General features: G+C 38.6%; 1 protein-coding gene across 1 annotated transcript in view; it reads right to left on the reverse strand.

The window, feature by feature from the left end:
* Window positions 1-23,937, reverse strand: part of SCN11A (sodium voltage-gated channel alpha subunit 11) — a 127,871-nt gene that overhangs the window by 45,309 nt on the left and 58,625 nt on the right. Inside the window, exons 16-19 of the mRNA XM_027835817.1 lie at window positions 20,011-20,481; window positions 15,106-15,201; window positions 11,756-11,870; window positions 4,471-4,625 (exon numbers count right to left, since the gene is read on the reverse strand). Coding sequence (XP_027691618.1) covers window positions 4,471-4,625; window positions 11,756-11,870; window positions 15,106-15,201; window positions 20,011-20,481 — 837 coding nt within the window. The remainder of the gene's footprint in view (window positions 1-4,470; window positions 4,626-11,755; window positions 11,871-15,105; window positions 15,202-20,010; window positions 20,482-23,937) is intronic.

Consider the following 23,937-nt stretch of genomic DNA (forward strand, 5'->3'; position numbering starts at 1 on the left):
CCCTTCCAACTTTCAATTTATGACTTATCCTATGCTAACTTGCTTATGAAAACACCTGACATTTTGTGGACAATATTTCAAGCAAAAGACATAGTCATGTTATCCCACAAAGCTCTCAAAAGTTGCCTATTTCTAGCTAAATAGGTTACTCTATTAGATTGAAATGAAACAGGAAACACATACCCCTTCTTTAGTGACCCCCATAGCAAAGTCTCATTATCTATTTGAAGAGCATCCTGAATGGTTTCCCTGCTCCAGTCTTTACCAGCTTCAGTCCCTGTAGATGCAACTCACCTTGCCTAGAGTGGGCTCTCCCTTTTTTGTCCTACTTATCTTTTAAGGTACAGTAAAAATCTTATCTTCTCCATGAAATCTTCCTTTATAATCCTAGTCAACGGTAATCTCCTATTCATCCAAAATCCTATAATGATCAAGTTGTATAGCCATACCATTTGGTACTTAGACCTACCTCATATCATTCTGTTTCATGTGAGTTAATTTTCTTAAGCTCAAGTAGATCATAATTTTCTTGAGCAATTAGCATTTATGTAGCACTTTAAGGTTTGCAAAATTATTTTATCCTCATAACCACCCTGGGGTGATGTAGTGCTATTATTATTCCCATTTTTCATGTAAGGACTGAGGCTCAGACAAATTAAATGATTTGCCCAGGGTCACGCAGCTAGGAAATGTCTGAGGTTGGATTTGAACTCAGGTCTTCATGACTCTGGCCCCAGCACTTTATGCACTGTGGTGTCCCCTAGCAGACGAAAGGGACCGTGTTTTCCTCTTGCCTTCCTATACAATCTCCCATAGCCAGTAACTCTGGATAAATTATGTCAATATGTCAAGGATATGTGAACCTGTAAAATCTTTCCAACGATGAACATGTGATTTGTCTATAACTTAGGTAGTGAAGTTTTAGACATTTGCCTGAGGCTCAGAGAGTACATGTGACCTACCCATGGTCATACAACTAGTGGCAGGGCTTCCTGTCACCAAGTTCAATATTCTATGAATATATCACATTGCCTCTGTGGTTGCTTTTTTAAAAAATATTCTAAATTTTCTAAACAATTTATTTTCTAATTTTAATTCCATTCAATTCAGAGAGAAAGGGTCCTAGCCCATAGTGCTTTAGGAACAATAGGAGATTTTTGGTTCCTTATTGAGTATTTCTGTGCACATTCCTGGGAGAGTAGTCTTTCATCACAAAATATGGCTTATGTTCCTGCTACTTTCTTCAAGATATGGAATGTTAATGCAGACAAGCTCCAAAGGTTTGCCAGTACTTACATTCTCCAAAAATGCAGGATGAGCTTGTAGTAGTTTTCTTGGTGTGTAACAGACACACATCTCTCTTCTTGGTGATATGTTCAACCACCTGGAGCCATCAGAATCTATTTCTTATGATCACCAGGGGTCTTTTCTTGTTTAGCAGTAAGTCTAAGTTGCTGTCCACTTGTACCATCTGTCCCAGATATACATACTGATAGACAAGTTGTCCTTTCATCTGCACGTCATAATCTGAGCAATAGCCAATCTTTATCTCCTTAGAGGGTTAGGCCAAAGTCTTTTGAGTGGTTACAATAGCTCTACAATGCTCTCTAAGGCTCTTCAACATTCTGGGGTTTAATATAACCAGTACAATTTTGTTCAGAAGAGCATCTAGAAGACTCAGGACAGTGGCAATCCCTTTATATGACAATATTTTTTATCTTACCTAATGTTTATGATCAAATATCTATTGAATAAGGTTATCTCTGTTGTCTTTCAAGACAGAATGGACAATTTTTATATTAGATGGAGATAGATTGGGGGTGGGGGAAATGGGAGATCTACTGGAAGAGAGCAATAATTCACTCTACAGCATCAAATACTTCTTCATCATCAACAAACAGCACAATGTTATCATACGTTTCAGTCAATTCTATAAAAGTAAAAATGTCATTCATTGCAGACTATCACTTGTGAAGGCCTCCCTATACCTCACTAATACCATCCTCATTGAGGATACCCTTAATACTTAAGTAGATGAGTCTGAGAAAGTTGGTTTTTTTTTATGGATGGGAAAGTAAGCATAAAGGTCAATAATGATTGGTGATCTCTTGGTCGCCTTTTTTCCAGGATTAATAAGGTGTGAGATTTTTTTCAGTACCTTTGATATCTTCCCCTCCTTTGATACCTTGTGAATTGATCCCTCACTGACTGTATAAATACTGTCTTGAGTGGATCTCCATTATGTACACTGGGTCCAATGTTGTCTTTGTTCTTTTTCATGATGCTTCTACAAGCTCATACAGGACTATGATATTAGAGTCCAAAGCTGGTAATTCCACAATCCTTGATGGTGAAAATAGTTTATTACAAAAATCCTTGTTGATTCTGCTTTTTTCATTTTTCTTCTATTTGTTTTCCTTTTTTTATGCTCATCCTTAATCATCTTCAGGGCTACTTTGCTCGATTGTGTTTCTTGACAAGCCTTATTTAACCTGGCTTATTCTCCTGTGCTTCTTTTTGCTTATGAGGTGATATTTTTCATAATTATCTTTCACCCTTCTCTAATATTTTACAGATAAGTTAATATTTTAAAACCAGTGTTTGGTCATTAGTTCAACTTGGCAAATAATCAGTTTTCTGACTAAGGCAATTTTTAGGCTCTTTTGGTCTCTTTGTTTTGGCAATTGGTTTAGATTGGTTATATTTTTCTATGAAATTGCCATAATTGGTGTTGACATCATTTCTGCTATTTCTTCTGTCCATTACTCACTTTAAATATCAATAACTTGCAATATAATATTGATAATAATGACTGACATTTAGATCACACATTAGCTTTTAGAGAGCATTTTATACACATGACTCCATTTGAGTACACACAATTCATGGTTTGCCATAACCAAAGAATTCATCCTCTAATTGCCAACCAATCAGTAATCAGCATCTCTGTAGTTAACTGGGTACGCACTCAAAAAGGCAACTCAGTATGTCCTGGGACCATTTTTAAAGCTTTTCCAGCTTGATACAAACTTCCAAAATCAGGGTTAACTCTAGCCGTAATGAAGGAATGGAGTAGGATTGTCATATAGATCCCAGAGTTGGAGTGAACAAGTCCTAAGTGGTAAGGACTAGGCTTACTTAAAAGATTTACAATGTTCAAGTATGGTTCACAGATGAGTCTCCTGGTACCTGCATGAAAAATCACTCCAATACAGAGTGTGGACAAGACTCCCTTTGTCCTCTCCTCCATTCCCTATTCTACATCTACCATATAAGCAGTGTTGGACAATGGAGTCTTCACCCAAAGACCAGGATCAAGTAAGATCCTGCCCCCACCGCTTCATAGCCAAGTGACTTTGAGTCAGTCACTGATCCTCCAAAGCATCAATATCATTATCTGTAAAAATGCAGATCACTAAATGGTGTACAATATTGTCTGTAGTGCAAACATTCAATTCTTCTATTGAAAAGAAGCTCATCCACCACACTTCATTATCAGAAAATGTGTTTATACAACCCTAAAGTTCAAGTCGACCTAAAAAACTTCACATCCAAATGTATTTATTATTGTGCTGTTCAGAGCCAAATTGGGACCTGTCATAATCTACAACAGGACAGGCATGACCGTTGTGGTTAAAGTCTTCCCAGTTTTAGGGAATAGAGCTCTGCAGATGATAGTACCTTTGCTAAGACCACATATCTCAGTTTGCAGACCCAAAATATGGTAGACATACCACATGAGTTCCCTTCTACTCTACAATTGAAGCAACTGCTCTTTGCTTTTCAATTAAGAACATTAGGAGAATAACTAACTAGAAAGCTTAATTTCTACATGTAAGTATAGTGTTAGCATATTGCTGGTATCTAGAAGAATCTCATTTATTTCTCCTTCATCCCTCCACTTAAGACTTTGAGAAGATTAGGAGAATCTATACTCCTGGCTTCAATTTGAGAACTTGGAATGCATTCTTTTATAGAACTAATGTTATAAAGTGTCATTCTTTTTCATTCATTCCAACAATTACCCACAGAGCGCTTTTAAGTTGGTGAAGAAATGTCACTGCTTTTGCCTCATGAGTCTTAAAACAAATCAGAGACTTTATGACACATAAAAAAATTACTATAATATCAAAATATGGGCAGTCATGTATTTGGTGCGACCTGCATTGATGACAAGATAAAATCACAGATACATTTGAATATTTTAGCATTTAAGAAAAACAGCTGACATTTCAACAGTCCACACCCCTGGAGGTGTGGCTCTGCTTAGATTGGTGACCCCCCCCTTTACCTGGCCCAGCACCAGGCTGAACACCCCTACTTGCCTCTTGCTTCCCAAATCCTCTATACATGTTATCTTCTCATATTCAAATGTAAATTCCCTAATGGCATGTTGGTGTCTCAAGCCCCAGTGCTCCAACCACTGCACCGTTGAGCTGAATTGCTAGGTCTATTCAAACAGCCATTTACCAGAGCTCCACTGCTCAGAAGAATCATGAAGATAATGAAACTCTCAAACCAGTTATGCTTGACGATTCTGTAGCAGGTGACCCTCAGTCTCAGCCAAAGGATTCCAGGAGACTTTCTTACATTCAGTGCAAAGCAGGGGAAGCATTTGTTGCAGACTAAAAAGAAAAGGAAGTATGACTCTCAGTATCAGGTGGTGGTGCCCATGACCCTTGTGAGTCTAAGGGGAAGAAGTCATGTCCAATTGTGCCAATCATCCAGGCTAGAGATAAGAATATTCAGTCAATCACCTCCACATTTCTATACAACTGAATGTTTGACATCACTTCACATAACCTCCCTCAGTTTAAATTATTATCTCTATACAGAGAATCCTCCCAACTTCCCCAGATCTGGAGAGAGGACACAGAGGTGGAATCACATAATTAAATTACAGCTGGAAGGGGCCCTAGGTCATACAGGTATGATGTGGCAAGGGCAAAATTTGAAATGAGATTGCTGACTCCAAATCCAGTGCCCTTTCTACTGTGCTACTTTGTGGGGGTGAGGGAGAAGGGTGTGACTCTCCTCACTCTGAGACATCTTACCATCCCTGCTCAACCTGGAATATTTCACCTTCTGCTAATCATGAGCTCATCTTGGAGTCTCCATTTTATAAAAGGGCCCATGGTATCCTGCCTTTATTCCTTTTCTAGCCTCATTCCTGACTTTCTGGATTTCAAAATATTTTTTGTGTGTATGCATGACTTCAGAGTGGTGGAGAGAATCCTGAGGGTAACATGATATATAAGGAATAACTTTGGTTGAGGAGTCAAATTCCCCTACATATTTGCCATTTCCAAAGTCTTTTTCTTTCTCCACGTGTCTCTCCCTGAAGAGAGCCTAGAATCACGTGTGTCTCTCTTATAGAACAAATAAAAAAGAATGTCTCTTCTCTCCCAAAGTTTTTGTACTGATTCTGTCCCTTACACATCATATCACACTCAGTAATCATGATCTCAGACAAGACAATAAAAATATAATTAATGAGATGAAAAGATTATGTATGCTGAAATATTCCATTAACAATGAATCAATACCAATACTTAATATATGTGCATCAAATATCACAGCATCGAAATGCTTAAAAGAAAGCTATAATTTACAAGGAGAAATTGACAGTAAAATTATAATTATGGAAGGCCTCAATGTCGTCTCCCTTTTTGTATCTACACAATTCTGAGCCCCTCCCAAAAAAATAATGAAAGTAGGTAAGGGCCTGAATATAATGGACCTCTGGCAATTATTGAACAAGAATAGAAAGCAATATGGGGTGTTTAGGGAAGACTAGCAACTCTGAAGTGAGGGCTTACTGAACCTTATTCAGGGTTGCTCATCCACCTTTGGGACCTATCACCCAATTTTCACCTGTGGCTTCAAGAAGCTGTGCTTTGGCACCTTTACAAAAACTGACCATATATTAGGGCACAAAACCCTGGCAAACAAATGTAAAGAAACAGAAATATTAAACAAATCTTTCATTGATCACAATGCAAAATAAATTCAATAAAGGGACGCTGGAGAAATGATTAAAAATTAACTGAAGGCAAAATAACAATGCTAAAGAATGAGTGGGTAAAAAAAAAAAGCAAATCCTAAAAACAATAGATGATTTCAGTAAAGATAATGACAATGAGACAACATACTAAAATTCTGGGAATGCAATCAAAGCAATGGTTAGAGGGAAATTTACATCCCTAAACATTTTAATTAACCAATGGACCTTTCCTTTAAAAAAAAACTGTCTAAATTAATTAATTATACTACCAAAGGATTACTTTATAGTGTTGGAAAATAATAATAATAAAATACATCTGGAAGAACCAAAAGTGAATCATCTCAAGGGAAATATCTCAATATCTCAAATATCTCAAGGGGAAAAGAGTGGGAAGAAAGAGGGCCTGGCAGCACCAAATTTCAAACTATAGTACAAAGCAGTAACTATCAGAATGATTTAGTACTAGTTAAGAAACAGAGAGATTTATCAGTGAAACATACTACATAAACAACAGATAGGAGTAAATGAACATAGTAGTTTAGTGTTTGATAAACTCAAAGACTCTAGAATCAAAAACTAAGAGACTGGAGGGGGCAGAGCCAAGATGGTCAAGAAAAGGCAGGGACTCGCCTGAGCTCTTCCAAATTCACCTCCAAACAACTTCAAATAATGCATCAAAACAAATTTTGGAACAGCAGGACCACAAAAGGACAGAGTGAAACAATATTCCAGCCCAAGACAGCTTAGAAGGTTGGCAGGAAAAGTCTATCACACCAGGGAGAGAGTAGAGTGTGCTCTAGTGTAGGCTGTGCCAGTACAGGCCACTACCCAGAAAACAACAGCAGGTCTTAGGGACAACTGAATCAGTGATGACAGTAGCTGCATCTGGAGCTCTCAGACCACAGACAAAAAAAACTGAAGCTGAGGACAGTGCCCACTCCACCTCAGGAGCAGAGCCCAACTTTAACATAAAGTTAAAAGTCAAGAAATAGGCTGGGGGAAAAAATGGGCAAACAACAATAAAAAAAAAGAATCTGACCATTGAAAGTTGCTACGGTAACATGGAATATCAAAACACAAACTCAGAAGAAAACAACAAAGTCAAAACATCCATAGCCAAAGCCTCAAAGAAAAGCATAAATAGGTCTCAGGCCCAAAAAGAATTCCTGCAAGAGCTCAAAAAGGATTTTCAAAAATAAAATGAGAGAGGTAGAGGGACAAAATGGGGAAAAAATGGCAGTGATCATATAATCATGAAAAAAAGAGTCAACAGCATGGTAAAGGAGGCACAAAGATATATTGAAGAAAATAACACCTTAAAACCAGAACAGGTCAAATGGTAAAAGAGGCACAAAAATCCAATGAAGAGAAGGACATCTTAAAAAGTGGAATTGACCAAATGGAAAAATTCACTGAAGAAAAGAACTCTTTTAAAAGTAGAATTGGTCAAATGAAAAAAGAGGTACAAATGCTCACTGAAGAAAATAATTCTTTAAAAATTAGATTGGGACAAGTGGAAGCTAATGACTCTATGAGACATCAAGAAGCAATAAAACAAAATTAAAAGAATGAAAAAATAGAAGACAGTGTAAAATATCTCATTAGAAAAGCAACTGATCTGGAAAACAGATCAAAGAGAGAGAATTTTAAAATTATTGGATTACTGAACACATGTTTAAAAAAAAAGAGCCTAGACATCATTTTTCAAGAAATTATCAAGGAAAACTGCCCTGATAGTCTAAGACCAGCAGGTAAAATAGAAATTGAACAAATCCACCAATCACCTCCTGAAAGAGATCCCAAAATGAAAACTCCCAGGAATATTATAGCCGAATTCCGGAACTTTCAGGTCAAGGACAAAATATTTCAGGTAGCCAGAAAGAAACAATTCAAATATCATGGATCCATAGTCAGGATAACATAAGATTTAGCATTAAAATCCTACATTAAAAGATAGGAGGGCTTGGAATATGTTATTTTGGAGAGCAAAGGATATAGGATTATAACCAAGAATCACCTATCCAGCAAAACTGAGCATAATCTTTCAGGAGGAAAAATGGACATTCAATGAAACAGAAGATTTTTAAGCCTTCCAGATGAAAAGACCAGAGCTGAATAGCAAATTTGACTTTCAAATATAAGATCCAAAAGAAGCATAAAAAGATAAAGAGGAAAGAGAAATCATGAAGAATCCAGTAAGGTTAAACTGTTTACATTCCTACATGGGAAGATGATACTTGTAACTCCTAATAAACTTTATCATTTTTAGAACAGTTAGAAGGAACATACAAAGACATAGGGCATGGATGTGAGTTGAATATGATGGGATGATTTCTAAAAAAAATAAATAAAATTAAGGAGTGAGAAAGAAGAATGCATTGGGAGAAGGTGGAAGGGGATGGTAGAATGGAGGAAATTATCTCACATAAAAGAGGCATGAAAGAGCTTTTACAGTGGAAGGGAAGATGGGAGTAGACAGGAGTGCTTAAACTTTATTCTTATCAGAATTGGTTCAAAGAGGCAATAACTTACACACTCAATTGGGTATAGAAATCTATCTTATCCTACAGGAAAGTGGGAGGGGAAAGAGATAAGAGAAAGGGGGAAGCTGATAGAAGAGACAGTAGATTGGAGGAGGCAGTAGTCAAAAGAAAAACACTTTTGAAGATGGACAGGGTGAGAGAATAGAATAAATGGGGGGAAATAGGATGGAGGGAAATAGAGTTAGTAATCAAAATTGTGAGGGAAATTACAACTAGTATCTTTGATAAAGGCCTCATTTCTCAAATATATAGAGAACTGAGTCCAGTTTATAAAAATAAGAGCCATTCCCCAATTGATAAATGGTCAAAGGATATGAAATGACAGTTTTCAGACAAAGTAATCAAAACTATCTATAGTCATATAAAAATTGCTCTAAATCACTATTGATTAGAGAAATAAAAATTAAAACAACTCCTAGGTACAACCTCTTATCTATCAGATTGGCTAATATGACAGAAAATGAAAATGACAAATGTTGGAAGAGATGTGGGAAAATTGAAACACTAATGCATTGTTGATGGAGTTGTGAACTGATTCAACCATTCTGTAGAGCAATTTGGAATTATGCCCAAAGGGTTATAAAACCATGCATATTACTAGGTCTATATTCTAAAGAGATCAAAGAAAAAGGGAAATGACCTATATATAGAAAAATATTTATAGTAGGTCTTTTAGTGGTGGCAAAGAATTAGAAATTGAAGGGAGGCCCATCATTTGAGGAATGACTGACCACGTTATAGAGTGGAATACTTCTCTGCTATTATAAGAAATGATGAACAGGATGCTCTCAGAAAAACCTGAAAAGACTTACATAAACTGATGCAAAATGGGGTGAGCAGAGCAGGGAAAACTGTGTACACAGTAACAGTAGTATTAGCAATACAATGATCCAAGACAATTCTGAAGGACTTATGATGAAAAATGCTATCCGTTTCCAGAGAAAGAATTGGTGGAGTCTGAATGCAAATCAAAGAACACTTTTAAAAAACTTTATTTTTCTTAGGTACTTTTGTCTATGTTTTTTTTTACAACATGACTAATATGGAAATATGTTTTGCACGACTGCACATATATAACCCATATTAAATTGTTTGCTTTCTTACTGAAGGGAGAGGGGAGAAAAGGAAGGAGAGAATTTGGAATTCAAAATTTTAAAAAGCAAATGTTAAAATTTGTTTTTACATGTAATTGGGGAAAAAATAAAATATTAATTTTTTTTAAAAAGACTCCAGCAGCTAGGGTAAGTTGCTGGACCCAGCAACTAGGGCAACTTGACAAAAACTTCTGGAAAAACTAGAATTCAATCTGGCAGAAATTAGATGTAGGCCAACACACACAGTATATTAAGATAGGTTCAAAAATGGCATATGACTGAGACATAATGGGTGACAACATAAACGAAGTGACCTTTCAGATCTATGGACTGAAGAAGAGTTCACGACCAAAAAAGGGATAGAGAGGATTGTAGATGATAAAATTGACAATTTTGCTTATGAAAATTAAAAAAACTTTTGCATAAACAAAACCAATAAAATTAGAAGGAAAGCAGATAATTGGAGAGAAAAAATCTTTGAAGCAGTTTCTCTGGTAAGGGTCTAATTTCCAAAATACACAAGGAATTTATTCAGATTCATAAAAACTAGAGCCTATAACCAATCAATGAATGAGCCAGGAATAAGAGAGGCCATTTTCAGTGGAAGAAACATAAGCTATTGATAACCATATGGGGAAAGATGCTTTAAGTCACTAATAGTTATAGAAGGGCAAATTAAAACAACTCTAAGTTTCTACCTCACACCCATCAGATTGGCAAAGTTGACAAAAAAGTAAAATGACAAATGTTGAGTGGGTGACAGGAATATTAATACATTGTCAGTGGAGCCGTAAACTGGTCCAGCCAATCTGGAAAACAATTTGGAATTATGCCCCAAAATGCTACTTTGACTCAGCAATACCATTACTAGGCCCATATTCCAAAGAGATAAAAGGAAAGGGGAAAAGACCCATATGTGTAAAAATATTCATAGGAGCTCTTTTTGTGGTAGCAAACAACTGATAATTAAGGGGATGCCCATCGACTGGGAGGATGGCTAAAGAAACTATGATATATTAATATTTTAGAAAAATATATTACATTATGAAATGGGTAAGTTTCAGAGACACCAAGGGAGACATGAACTGGTGGAGAAAGAAATGAACAGAACTAAGAAAACAATAACTCTCTAAAGGCAAACATTTTTGAAAGACATAAGAACTTTGATCAATGTAATGACGAACCAGGATTCCAGAGGACCAATGAAGCATTCTACTCAACTCCTGACAGAGAGGTGGCAGACTCAATATTAAACATGAGACATTAAGTTTTTGAACTCGAGCAATGTAGGAATTTATTTTGTAAGATTATGTACATTTGTTTTAAAAGTTTTTATTTTTTCTTCCAATGAAGGAAGAGGGAGGTAGAAGGAAGAGAAAATAGATTTTTGTTCATTGAAAAAAAAATAAAAGTCCAAAAAAAGCTAGGTGAAAGGTGATGATGGCCTGAACTAAGACGATAGTTGTGTAAGTGGAAAAAATAGGTCAGATATGGGAGATGTTGTAGGGGCTGTGGAAAGAGAAATACTATGCTTTGACAACTGACTGGATGTGCTAGAGAGCCAGTGAAGAACTGAGGATAACATCAAAGTTGAAAATCTTGGAGACCAGAAGGATGGTGGGACCTTCAACAGAAATAGGGAAGTTTGAAAGAGGGGAGGGTTTGGGGAAGAGATACTAAGTTTTATTTTGAATTTGAGTTTAAGATGTGTCTTGGATATCCAATTTGAAATGTCCAATAGGCATGAGGCCACAGCTCAAAGGAGAAATCGGAGGTATATATAGAAATCTGGGAATCATCTGCATGGAGGTGATAGTTAAATCCATGGGAGCTGATGAGATTGGAGAGACAGACATACAGACAGACGGAGAAAGGGAGACAGAGACAGAAAGAGAGAGAGAGAGAGAAGGAGAGAGAGAGGAGAGAGTGAGAAAGGAAAAGAGAGAGAAAGAGAAGAAGAAGAGGAGGAGGAGAAGGGGAGGAAGAGGGGGAAGAAGAAGAGAGGGAGGAAGAGCTAGTACAAAACTTTGAGGAACTCCCTCATTTAAAGGGCTCACATACAGACTTCAGGGGGAAGGTTCATGTAACCCAAACTCCATAAAGCTACCCTTTACCTTTGGGCAAACATCTCTCGGGCCCCTTTTCAGGAACCATTTCAGGAATCAACAAATTGAGATCCTTCAGATCGATGGTGCTGCAATTAGATAGATAGCTGATCACGTCAAACTTCTATAAAGAAGCACAAAAAAAAGGAAAAACCATTAAGTAACAGCCTCCTCCCAGCTGCAGCTGATTAGATAACCAGCTAGCTCCAATGATCAGGTATGAGGCAAGACAAATGTTTAGTTTCCTAGAAGACCTTCTGAAGGCCTAGAAAAGTACCAGGCAAGAACCAAGTAGTCTGTAATTTTTGTCCAGGGCCAAGAACAGCCCTAACTCCCAGAAAGAACTCATTAGCTTCTCTCTGGGAATAAAAGATAAAAGTTTTTCAAAAATATAATTCTCCCACCCCGTTGTGCCCCACCCCACACCATTAGCTATATATCCTAAAAGGACTTGATGAGAGAAACAGTGTGATCAAATGAATAGAATGGTAGACTGAAGCCATGATAACCTGAGTTCAAATTCTGCTTCTAACTCTTACTAGCTATGAGACCATGGACAAGTCTTTTAGCCTTTCTGAGCCCAGTTTCCTCATCTGTAAACAGGAATAAGTCATATCTGTTGTTTGGTCCTCGAAGAGGACCAAAATGGCATCACTATGTTGGGATGAATGCACAGTGTGTCTGACTACAGCTGATCAGACCAATATGACCACAGGTCGGGCACAAATAGTTCGTGTGAACATTTGGAGTGGAGATGTCTCTAAATTTGTGCCTCTATGTTTCTTTTGAGCTACTGTAATTCCACTTTGCTCATAGAGCACAGTACCTTCTTTGATGAGGGCATGCCATGCTAAGCTGTCCTTTGCTAGGGTCTCCCATGTCACAAATGGATTCTGAAGTTCTTCAGAGAGACCTCAAGAGTGTCCTTGTGTCATTTCTTCTGACTACCATGTGAGCGCTTGCCTTGTGTAAGTTCTCTGTAAAATTGTCTTTTAGGCAAGCATAGATTTGGCATTGAAACAAGGCCACCATTAGAGGTGGGCTTTCTGCAGTAGAGTGTGAATGCTTGGCAGTTCAGCTTGAGAAAGGACCTCAGTGTCTGGTATTTTATCTTGCCAGACGACGTTCAAAATCTTCCTAAGATAGTTCAAATGGAAGTGATTCCATTTCCTGGCACAGTGCTGGTCTACTGTCTAGGTTTCACAGGCATACAACAATTAGATCAGCCAGCACCATGGTTCTGTAGACCTTCAGTTTGGTAGGCAGCCTCTTTTCTCACACTTTCCTTCAGAGCCTCCCAAACACTGAGCTAGCTCTGGTAATGAATGCATCAACCTCATCACCAGTGTGTACATCCCTGGAAGGTATACTGCCAAGATAAATGAACTCATCCACAGCATTCAAAATGTCTCCATTTGCTATGGTATGGAGCTGGCTAGGGGGGAACATCTATTTTCCTGGTGCTAATTGTCAGGTCAAAATGAACACAAGCAGCAGAGACTCAATCCATACTCTCTTGCGTCTCAGCCTCTGACGCTGCATTGAGTGCACAGTCATCCGCAAACAAAAAGTCACGCACCAGCTCTCCCTCCACTTTAGTCTCCCTTACCCCAGGCCCAGCGCTTTATCCACTGAGCCACCAGTTTTGTCCAAATAACTCTGCAGAAGCAAGCTATATACAGGATAAAGAGAAAATAAGCCAAAGAGGGGAGGCACTAGAGTTAAGAAGCATTGGGAAAGGCTTCCTACGGAAGTTTGGATTTTAGCTCCGAGCAAGGAAGCCAGGGTAGCCAGGATATGGAGAGAAAAAGAGACAGCCTTCCAGGCATGGGGGACAACCAGAGAAAATGCCCGAAGTCTGGAGATGGAGGGTCTTGTTCAAGGAACACAAGGAGGCCAGCATCATTGGATTGTAGAATATGTAGTGAGGTGTAAGGTGTCAAAAAACTGGAAAGGGGAGGGGCAGGTTATGAAGGGATTTGAATGCCAAAGAATTTTGTATTTGATTCTAGAGGTGAGAGGAATGTATTGAGTGGGAGAGTGACTGCATAGAGTAGGTTGATGGGTTACATGATCAAGTCTTCAATTTAGGAAGATGAATTTAGCAGCTGAATGGAGGATAGACCGAGCAGTGCGGAGATTTTTGAGGCAGGCAAACCAACCATCAGTTATTGCAATAGTCCAGGCATTGGCTGAAGAGGGACCATGTCAGGGTGGTGGCAACATCAGAGGAGAGAAGACAGCATGCAGGGGATATGAGGAAGGACCTGGCAACAATGGAGATGAGGAATAAGAGAGAGTGGAATCAGGGATGGCACCTGGGTTGTGAGCCTGGGTGCCTGGGAAGATGGCAATGCATGTTTTATTCCATAAATTAAAAATAAAATAAAAATGTTAAAACAATGAAGGGGAAATTTGGGAGTGGGGTATATTTTGGAGGGAAAGAATGAGTTCAGATGGGTACTTGTTGAGTTTAAGGTATCTGGAGGACATCCAGCTTGAGATGTCTAATAGGAAGCTGGTGATGTGAGTCTAGAGGTTAAGAGAGAGGTTGGGGCCAGAGAAGCAGATCTGGGAAACATCAGAATAAAGAGAGTAACTGAATCCCTGGGCACTAATGGGATCAGGAGTTTTTGTAAGACCCAAACAAGCTGATAAATGAAAAGCACTTTGGCGAATGTTACAATACAATATAAATGTCCTTTATTATTGTCACATACTGTAGAAGGGCAAACCTAGTCTCTTTATCTCCAACAAAGGGCCCAAATCACCATAAACCATCCAGTTTCAATACTGTGCCTCTTTTTACCTATTCTCTTCACCTCCTTACATTCTAGGTCAGGCATTAGAAGGAGAGGTCCCCTTCCCGTAAACTCATAGACTATTCGGACTGGAAGAGACCTTAGAGATGAATCCATCCCCTCATTTGACAGATAAAGAAATTGAAGCCCTGAGAAGGTGACTGACTTATCCAAGGTCACATAGCTAGTAAATGGCAGGATTTGAACTCAGGTGCTCAGAATCCAAACCCAATACTCTTTTCAATATATCATGCTACTCCTGAATAACAGAGCTACACATTAGAGAGTACTGCTTCTGCCCCTTGAGAACATGGAAAGAAAAGCTACTCCGATGGCCAAAGCAGGGAAAGGTCAGCCACCAAAGTCTGGGTGCTTCAATCATAAAAGAAACAGAAATTTAGATTCTTCAAAAGGTCTTCCTCTTCCTGTTGTGCCGGCTGGCCTGCATTACCCCCAAAGTGTTCCCATTCTGGCTTCTCAAGAGACGATCTGAGCAAAGTCAGTACATGGGGGTTGTCCACAGACTTTACCTTTGGGATGCTCAGCTGATAGAATTACCTCTTTCAATTTTTGTGCTGCCCATTCAGTGCCATCTTCAGAAAATACATCAACCTCTCCACTCATGGCTCCCGGGCTCATACACTCCTTTTCTTCCTGCCACAAAAATGTCCAAACAAGTCAAATTTTTTTTTGGACATCTTATTTATCATGAAACAAATCAAGAGGCAATGTGGAACAGAAGAGAGAAGATGAGATGAAGAGGAAAAAGAACTCACTTTAAGAGTCAAAGAACTTAGGAGTGAATCCAGGATTTGTTACTCTGTGTGTGTGTGTGAGAGAGAGAGAGAGAGAGTGTGTGTGTGTGTGTGAGAGAGAGAGAGAGAGAGAGAGAGAACTTGAGCAAGTGATTTTTCCCTTCTTGAGTGTCAGTTTGCTCATCTGTAAAGTGAGAGGCTTAGATTAGTCTAAATCCCCTCCCAAAACTAAATCTTTGAGCACTATAATCCTGTTAGATGTATTTGTTCTGTCCAAAATTGGATTCTGTAACTTCAAAAAATCTTTCTGTCTGTAATCTAAATCAGTAACTGGGAAAAAAATATTGTAACTAAAGGAGTAAATGTCTGAGTCATATGACCAACAAGACGGAAGACTAGACATTTTCTCTGATCCCCATGACCTCTTTAACCACTCCATAGCAGAATTTATGTGCCAAAGATAAAGCAACTCCAGTTTTCTCCATGGTCCACAACAACCAGAATCCAAGAAAACAGTGGTTAAAAAACCCAAATTGATGCCCACCCCGAGTTCACTCAGTATTCTTCCCCCAAAGCCCACTGTACCATGGACAACAAGGCTGTACCAAGGACCTGACACTGAGCTTGCCAGAAAACCAAACCCACACCCTGTTCCCTCCTCCCTCTTTCTAGTTCCTTGGAAATCTCTCTGCCCCAGGCTGTCTAAGTATCCTTTACTTATCTTGGATATCAACTCCCTGCTTTTTTTCTTTGTCTCTGCCTCATTTTCCCCCTCTGTAACAGCAGCCTCCATACCACAGCTCCAAAGATCACACTCCCCTCCCTCAGCTTGAAAGTCTGACACCAGCTCTGAGCTGTCCTGATTGATGAATGAATGCAAACTCACATAATTCGCTATACGGAGCTGGCCCCTGACCATGCTTCACATTCACCCACCATGGACAGCTAACCATCAGCCCTGCCACCAACTGTGTAACCCCCTCCTCTCCAACCCCACACCCAGCTTTCACCTCCTGCTCTGGGGTCAGCAATCAACTCCATGCTAACATTGCTTCTGGAAAGACATGGCAATCAGCTCCCTGCACTCACCATTGTTGTGACTCCTCCAGCCCAAATTCCCTTCCCTGGCCACTACTCCTATGTTGTCTCTCCCCACTCATTGAGGGCTCATCGAAGGCAGGGCTGGTCTCATGTTTGAATCTGGATCCGTACTGCCTAACCTAGTGCCTGGCACACAGTAGACACTGCAATGTTTTTTCATTCATCCTTTTTGTTCTGTCATTTCCAGTGCAAAACTCAGAGTGCAAAGAGAAAGAAATTCCCAGATGCTCTCCCTCCTCCCCTTTGACTCTCCAAATCCATGGCTACCTTTAAGCCCCAGCTCCAACCCCACCTTCTTCAGACCTTTCCTGGTGCCCCAGCTGCTAGAGTAGGGCTTCTTAACCTTTGGGGGAGGAGGGTCATGGACACCTTTGGCATCTGATGAAGATGGGAAACTAATTATATTGACATATGGTCATAAAAATATTAATAAGCATACAATCCCAGCATCCTAGACCCTGGACCCAGGTTCATGGACGCCAGGTTAAGAACCTCTGTGCTATAGTCTTCCCCTCTAAAGTTACAGTCCATCTATCTACTCTTGATGCACCCTATGTGTACCTATTTATTTATATGTTGGCTCCTCTCATCAGAATATAAGTTCCTTAAAAACAAGGACTTTTTTGCCTTTTTTTTGTATCCTTGGCACTTAATACAATGCCCATTGAATATTAAATGCTTAATGAATTCTTGTTAATCGATTGATTACACATGGCAGCCCTCCAGCTACTTAAAGACAGCTAACATATGCCCCTGGAGCCTTCTCTTTTCTAGACTGTCCATCCCTAGTTCCTCCAATCATTCCTCATATTTCATGGATGCAAGGTCCTTTTCCCACCTGGATGCCTTCTTCTGGACGCTCTAGCTTATCAAAGTCTTTACACCCAGAATTGCATACAAATCTCCAAACGAGGTCAGACCGGGCAGAGTGCAGTGAGATCATTCTCTTCCTCATGCTTCTCTAAATAGAGGTCAAGCTCAGGTTGGCTTTTTTGGTTGCTGCATCACTCTGCTCATTCCTATTTAGTTTACAGATCTTTTTTCATGTAAATTGCTAACCATGTCTTCTTTGTCTTACACCTGTGAAGGTGATTTTTTGAACCTATGTGTAGAAATTTACATTTATCCCTGCTGAATTTCACCTTATTAGATTCAGTCCAAGGTTCTAGCCTGTTAAGACCTTTCAGGATTTTCGCTTTGTCATTTTGTGTGTTAGCCCTCCCAACTTTGTGTCACATGCAAATTTAACAAGCATTTTCTCTATGCTTTAGTTCAAATCACTGATTTCTAAAAAAAACTATTAAAGAGACCAGAGTCAAGCACAGGTAATCTCTGGGACACGTCCTGCCAAGCTGACATTGAACCACAAGTACCCACTCTTTAGGTGTAGGCATCCAACCAGTTATGAATTTGTCTAACTATGTTATATCAGACATTTAACTGCCAGAAAAACAAACTTTGCATATGATATTGCACTCAATGCAAGCCATAGCAGAATTCTTCCTGTTCTCTTTCCTGGTTGAAATTTTCCGTCTTATTTTTGTTTGACTACTTCTGGGTATTTACACCTCATCCCTGAGCTCCTCTGTTAAACCCTTTATAATCAAATCTCATTTTTTAATAACTTGATATCCCTCTACTTCCTTTCCTTGGTCTCAAAACTCTACAGACACACTCCTCTCCAGATCACTGATAACAGAAGAAACTTAAATTTAAAACACTCTGAGATTGAATCTCATACCCTGGAAATTGGCAAAGATGACAAAAAATCAAAACGCTCAATGTTAAGGAGGCTATGCGAAGGCGGGCACCTCAATAGACTTTTGATGGAGCTGGACCACTTTGGACATCAGTTTGGAATTATGCAAGAAAAGTGACTAAGCCGTTAGTCATTCACCCTTTACCCAATGATTCCACTGGCTGGCATTCAAATACAAGAACAGAGGTCTAACAGATGCCTGAATATTTATAGCAACCATCTTTGGGGAGCAAAAAACTGAACATAAGGTGGGTCTTCATCAATAGGGGAAAAGCTGAAGGGACTATGATATAAGAATATGATGTAATATTATTGTTTAGTAAGAAATTATTAATATGAGAAATCTGGAAAGATTTATATTAACCAATAGCAAAATAATCAAAATTAAGAGAATAATATACGCAAAGAATGCAAATATCACTAAGACAAAATCAAGCTCTGAATAAGTGGCAAACCACTGAAGATTCCAGAGAACAGGAAATGAGACCTAGCTGCCCCCCACAGTGGGGGCATGTGGGGGTGTGGTGAGGAGTAGAGAGTAGGTGCTAGGATAGATTATTATGGACATTTTCAGATGCAATTAAAACAGAGGATGTTTTTGCTTAATTATTCCCCTCTTCCACAAAAGAGGATTCAGCTGTGGGGGAGGGGGGAAGAGTGAAATGATTATAATGTGAAAAAATAAAAGGTATCAATAAAAAAAAATTCTTAAAAAGTAAAGAAGATGATGACCCCACAGTGGGCAAGGAGGAATTAGTGGCAGCATAACATCAAAAAGACCTGAATAACACCCAGAGCAGTTTGTCTGTAGAAAAGGACCCAATGCAAAGGGGATTTTGTGGAAGTTAAATTAGGACATCACTCCCAGATGAACTCACCTCACCTAATCACAGAAATGTATGCATATGTATGCTGGATACACATGAATGTTAGATCAACAAAATTTTGTACCTATAAACTCTTGGAATGTGATCGGGGCTTGAATCCATGCACACTACGAGGACAAATCAGTGCCTGCTCTATGATTTCAGATCTGAGAGAGTGTCCTGGGACATAAGGGATATGAGAAGATTTGCCCACAGTCATGCATAGAGTTTGTGTTTGAGGTGGGAAATCTCTAATAAATCTCTGGAAATCTGATCTCCACATTTGTTGTTTAAGCTCTCACATAGTTCCTTTCACATAATAGACATTTATTAAATGAAAGAACTTTTAATATTTTGAATAAGAAGCTTCTAATATCAAATGTTTGGTTATGTTTTCTATGGGACTATTTGGCAGTGACCATGGTCACCACCATCCAGAAAAAAAGAGGCCTTATCGTTCGTCACATGACCTGAAGTCCCTTCAAACTCTGAGATTGTAGGATCCCCTAATCTTATATATTTGGTAGCATTCCCAAAATTTCAGACTTCACACATATCTTGTGTATTGATAGCTGAGTCATGAGCTCTTTGAAGGGAAGGGATCATGTAATATACTCTTTTCCTCCCACCCACACCTAGCCCCGCAAGGTCTAGCACAGAGCTGGACACATGGTTAATAACTGACTTTTTTTGCATAAGGTATGTCATCACCGGGATGACCAGCCATGATTCCAGAGGACTGGTGATGACGTATGCTACCTAACTCATGACAGAGAGGTGATGGATCCAAGGTGTAGAATTATATTTTTAATCATTTGCAAAAATTTGTTATGAGAATTTTGTTTTCCTTTTTTTTAGCTGGGGTGTGGGAAGAAAAGAAAAATGCTTATTAATTGAAAAATAAAATTAGATAAAATTGATTAAATCAACAACAAAAAAGACAACTTTTTATTGTCATTATACCAAATTCAAGCTTTCATACCTGTTTACAAAACTCTGTTTCCATGAAATCCTGGGACTCATCTTCATCTAGAGATTCAGTATCTTCATCTTCTTCTCCTTCAGCAAGTGGGGCTTTAACAAATGAAGGATGCCTAGCATTCAAATTCTCCTGTGTACAGCCCAGGCCTGTGAACCCAGGGGGACTGGTCTCATCCTGAGGGCAAAATTTTTCATGGTTTGCTTGCTCTCGGTTTACTCCTGACTCCAGTGGAATAATGTCTTTATTCTGAGTCTTTTGCTTTTTGGACACATCCTTTGGCTTTCTAAACCTTTGCTTCTTGAAAGGACTGCTACAAAACTTCCAGATGGCACGTTTCACAAAATGAAAAGCCCGGCGGAACCTGTCAAAAGCAAGTTGTAGCTTGGTCTTCCTCACCTCTCCTGTTCCATTCCCTCCTCTTTCCTCTTTGCTGAAGGAGTTGAGCAGCAGGGCGATGAAAAGATTGAGTACCTGGGGAATAATGAGAGAAAGGTCACCTGGGTGGGGCTCCACGTGGCTGAGGGACAACCCTGAAGGACTTTCCAGGACAATCTTCCCCAAGGGTCACAAAGGCAGCAAACAGCTGGCCCTCTATCCCTTCCTAAGCATTCTTTTCTTTTCTCTAAACATATTTATACCATTTATATATCCATTTATGTGTGTATATCTATATCCATTTAGATAATATATATATCCATTTATACCCTATGGGGAAAATAAGCAGGGTCACAATAAAAATCAGAGAAATTAGGTCAATTCTTCTAAACCTCATATCAAAGAGGTGAGAAAACAGAGGTCCTAGAAGGGTCACACAGTAAATGATAGAGGGAAACCTTGCAGCCAGGCATCCTAACTCTTGGTGTTCTTTCTACTATTCCACGAATAATGTTTCTGGTGTCACATCCACAGAAAAGGAGGAGGTGTCGTCAATTTCATTCCTGGCCAAGATGTCGATCTACCATTCTGTAGTTACAGGCAAATTCTCAACTCAGGGGGAAACCCACTGCATTTGCTCTACCTCACTATCTATTTAACAGAGATATAGTATCCCCTTGTACCTTGATCTGGAAATTTTACTGGAAAATTCTATCAAATTTTAAAGAAGATTACCAATGCTATTATACAAATTTTTCTCAAAAAATAAAAAAGAAAGCATTCTACTGAACTCCTTTGGGAAAAATATGATTTTAACATTCAAAACACAGAAAAATAAAACAAAGAAAGAGAACTATAGACCAGCACCATTATTGAATAGAAATTATAATTAAGGAAATGCTAGTGAGATTAATAAAACCTGAGAAAGAAGTTAAAGGCACAAAGACTGGCAAACTATTCTCCAATGGGATCAAAGAGGAAAAGGGTCCCTATGTACAAAAATATTCACAGCAAGTCTTTTTGTGATGGCAAAGAACTGGACTCTAAGAGGATGCTCATTATTTGGGTAATGACTGAACACATTATGGCACAGTCATGCGATTTAATATTATTGTGCCATCATAAATGATGAAATTGACAGTTCCAAGCAAATGGGTACAGTGTCCATGAACTGACACAGAATGAAGTGGGCTGAACCAGAAGAACAACAACATTAAAAGGAAAAAACCATTTTGAAATATTGACAAGTCAGATCAATGCAATGATAGATCACAATCCCAGAGGACTAAAGATGTATCGTGCTCCTTACCTCCTTACGGAGAGGTGATGGACTCAGGGTACAAAATAAGACATACATTTTTTGGACATGACCAATGTGAGAATCATTTTGCTTGACTATGAATATCTGTTACAAAGGATTTCTTCCTTTTTTAGGAGGGGAAAAGGGAAGTGACATGGAGAGAAAATGCTTGTAAACTGAAAAAAGTAATAAAAATGAATGTATGAAAATAGATAGACAAAGAAGAGACAAAACTATCCCCATTTGCTGATTATATGATGGTTTACTAGAAAATCTTACAGAATCAGCAAAGAAACTCAGACAATAGCTTCAGCAAAGTAACAGTATACAAAATAAGCCCACACAACCCTATATTTCCGCATAGTAGTCATAAAATGCAGGTGGAAATAATAAAAAGGAAAAAATAAAAATTTAAAATGTATTCAAAATAAACACAAAATGCATTAAAAATCTTGAAATTAATCCACCAAGCTATATTCATCATCAATACAGACACCTTTGGAAAATACTCTTTAAATAAAGAGCTCAAATATCTAGAAGGATATTAAATGATCATGGCTCAGCTATGCCAGTAAAGAAAAACAATACTATCAAATTAATCTATAGATTCAATGCTATACCAATCTAACTAACAAGGATATATTTTATCCTTTTTCAGCCATGTCTGATGCTTCGTGACACCATTTGAGGTTTTCTTGACAAAGATACTGGAGTGGTTTGCCATTTTCTTCTCCAGCTCATTTTACAGATGAGGAAACTGAGGCAAATAGGGTTAAGTGATTTGCCCAGGGTCACACAGCTAGTAAGTGTCTGAGGTTAAATTTGAACTCAGGAAGAGAAGTCTTCCTGACTCCAGGCCCAACAGTTCTTGCACTGTGCTACCTACCTGCCCATATATTTTATATCACTAGACAAAATAATGATACAATTCATTTGGGAGTACAAAAGATCTAGAATCTCAAGGGAAATAATTTTAAAAGTGGGAATGAAAGGAGGTGGAATATTGCCTCAGACCTCAAATTACATTATAATGTAGTTATAAACTATTTGCTATTGGTTAAAATGCAGGTAGATAGATCAATGGGACAGACTAAATAAGGGTGAATCAGAAAACATTGAACTCATAAACCAACGTTGGACAAATGCAAGAACACACACGTCTTAGGTAAGACCTCCTTATTGAAAAAGAATTCCTGGGAAAACTATGAAACAGTTTGGCAGAAATTGGATTTCAACCAATACCACCATATGACACAACCTATCACAATGAGTTCAAACTAGATCCACGACCTGAATATTAAAGGTCATAAAACAAATCAAAAACAAGAGAAGGAGATCAGGTACTTTACGCAGCTATGGCTAGTTGGCTCTTTTTTGTTTTGTTTTTATTTATTTATTTTGCTGATTGATTCTTAATCAAACAAGGGACAGAGATGCCCACAAAAGATAAAACAGGTCATTTCAATAACATGAAATTCAAAGTCTTATATGTAATTGGAGTCAATTGGAGAAAAAAATTCTTTGCATCAAACGCTTGCAAAATATCTCTAGGTATCTTGGTAGAGTGCTGGGCTCAGAGTTAGGAAAAGTTGAGTTCAAATCCTTACAAAGTAAGTATCCAAAGATATATAATAGCTGTACGCCTCAGTCCAAGTCACTTCATCTCTGTTTGCCTCAGTCTCTTCATCTGTAAAATGTGCCTTTTGTGGTGCTTTGGTTCACACATCCCCATACCACCACTGATATGCTTATCAGTTCTCAGTTAGTCAGATTTACTTCTCCTTTAGAAAGGGGCGTTTTATTATGGCAGTACAAATGAAACAGTTGGTCAAAAAAAATTATTCCAAAGGTCTAATCCATATTCTCCCACCCATGTATACTGAGTCCTAAGGAGAATGGGTTCAAGCTTAGAGGGCTCTTGGGGCAAATGGGTAAGTCCCAGTTCTTTGAAGTCTTTTTGTGAGTCTTAAAGATGTTTCTTTTAGGTATGGAGTAGTCTTTTTCTTTGGGACTGTTTGTAAAACTGTGAACCTATGTTTAAACTTTCCTTGACTCCTAATACATAAAATACAATTAACTTTTCCAGGAACACTGCTAGGGTAAGAATGGGAAGCTAGGAAGTCCTCCAGATCTCTATAATTTTTGAGGTCCTTCTCCAGTAGAAGGGAGTGGGGGTTGGGGAGAGGGCCAGAGATGACTATCAAGGCCTGGGATTTAGTGCCTCTTTACCCCCACCCCCAATTAGCTCCTAA

Source organism: Vombatus ursinus, unplaced genomic scaffold (assembly GCF_900497805.2).
Source record: "Vombatus ursinus unplaced genomic scaffold, bare-nosed wombat genome assembly UNPS02014817.1, whole genome shotgun sequence".
Taxonomy (NCBI): Eukaryota; Metazoa; Chordata; class Mammalia; order Diprotodontia; family Vombatidae; genus Vombatus; species Vombatus ursinus.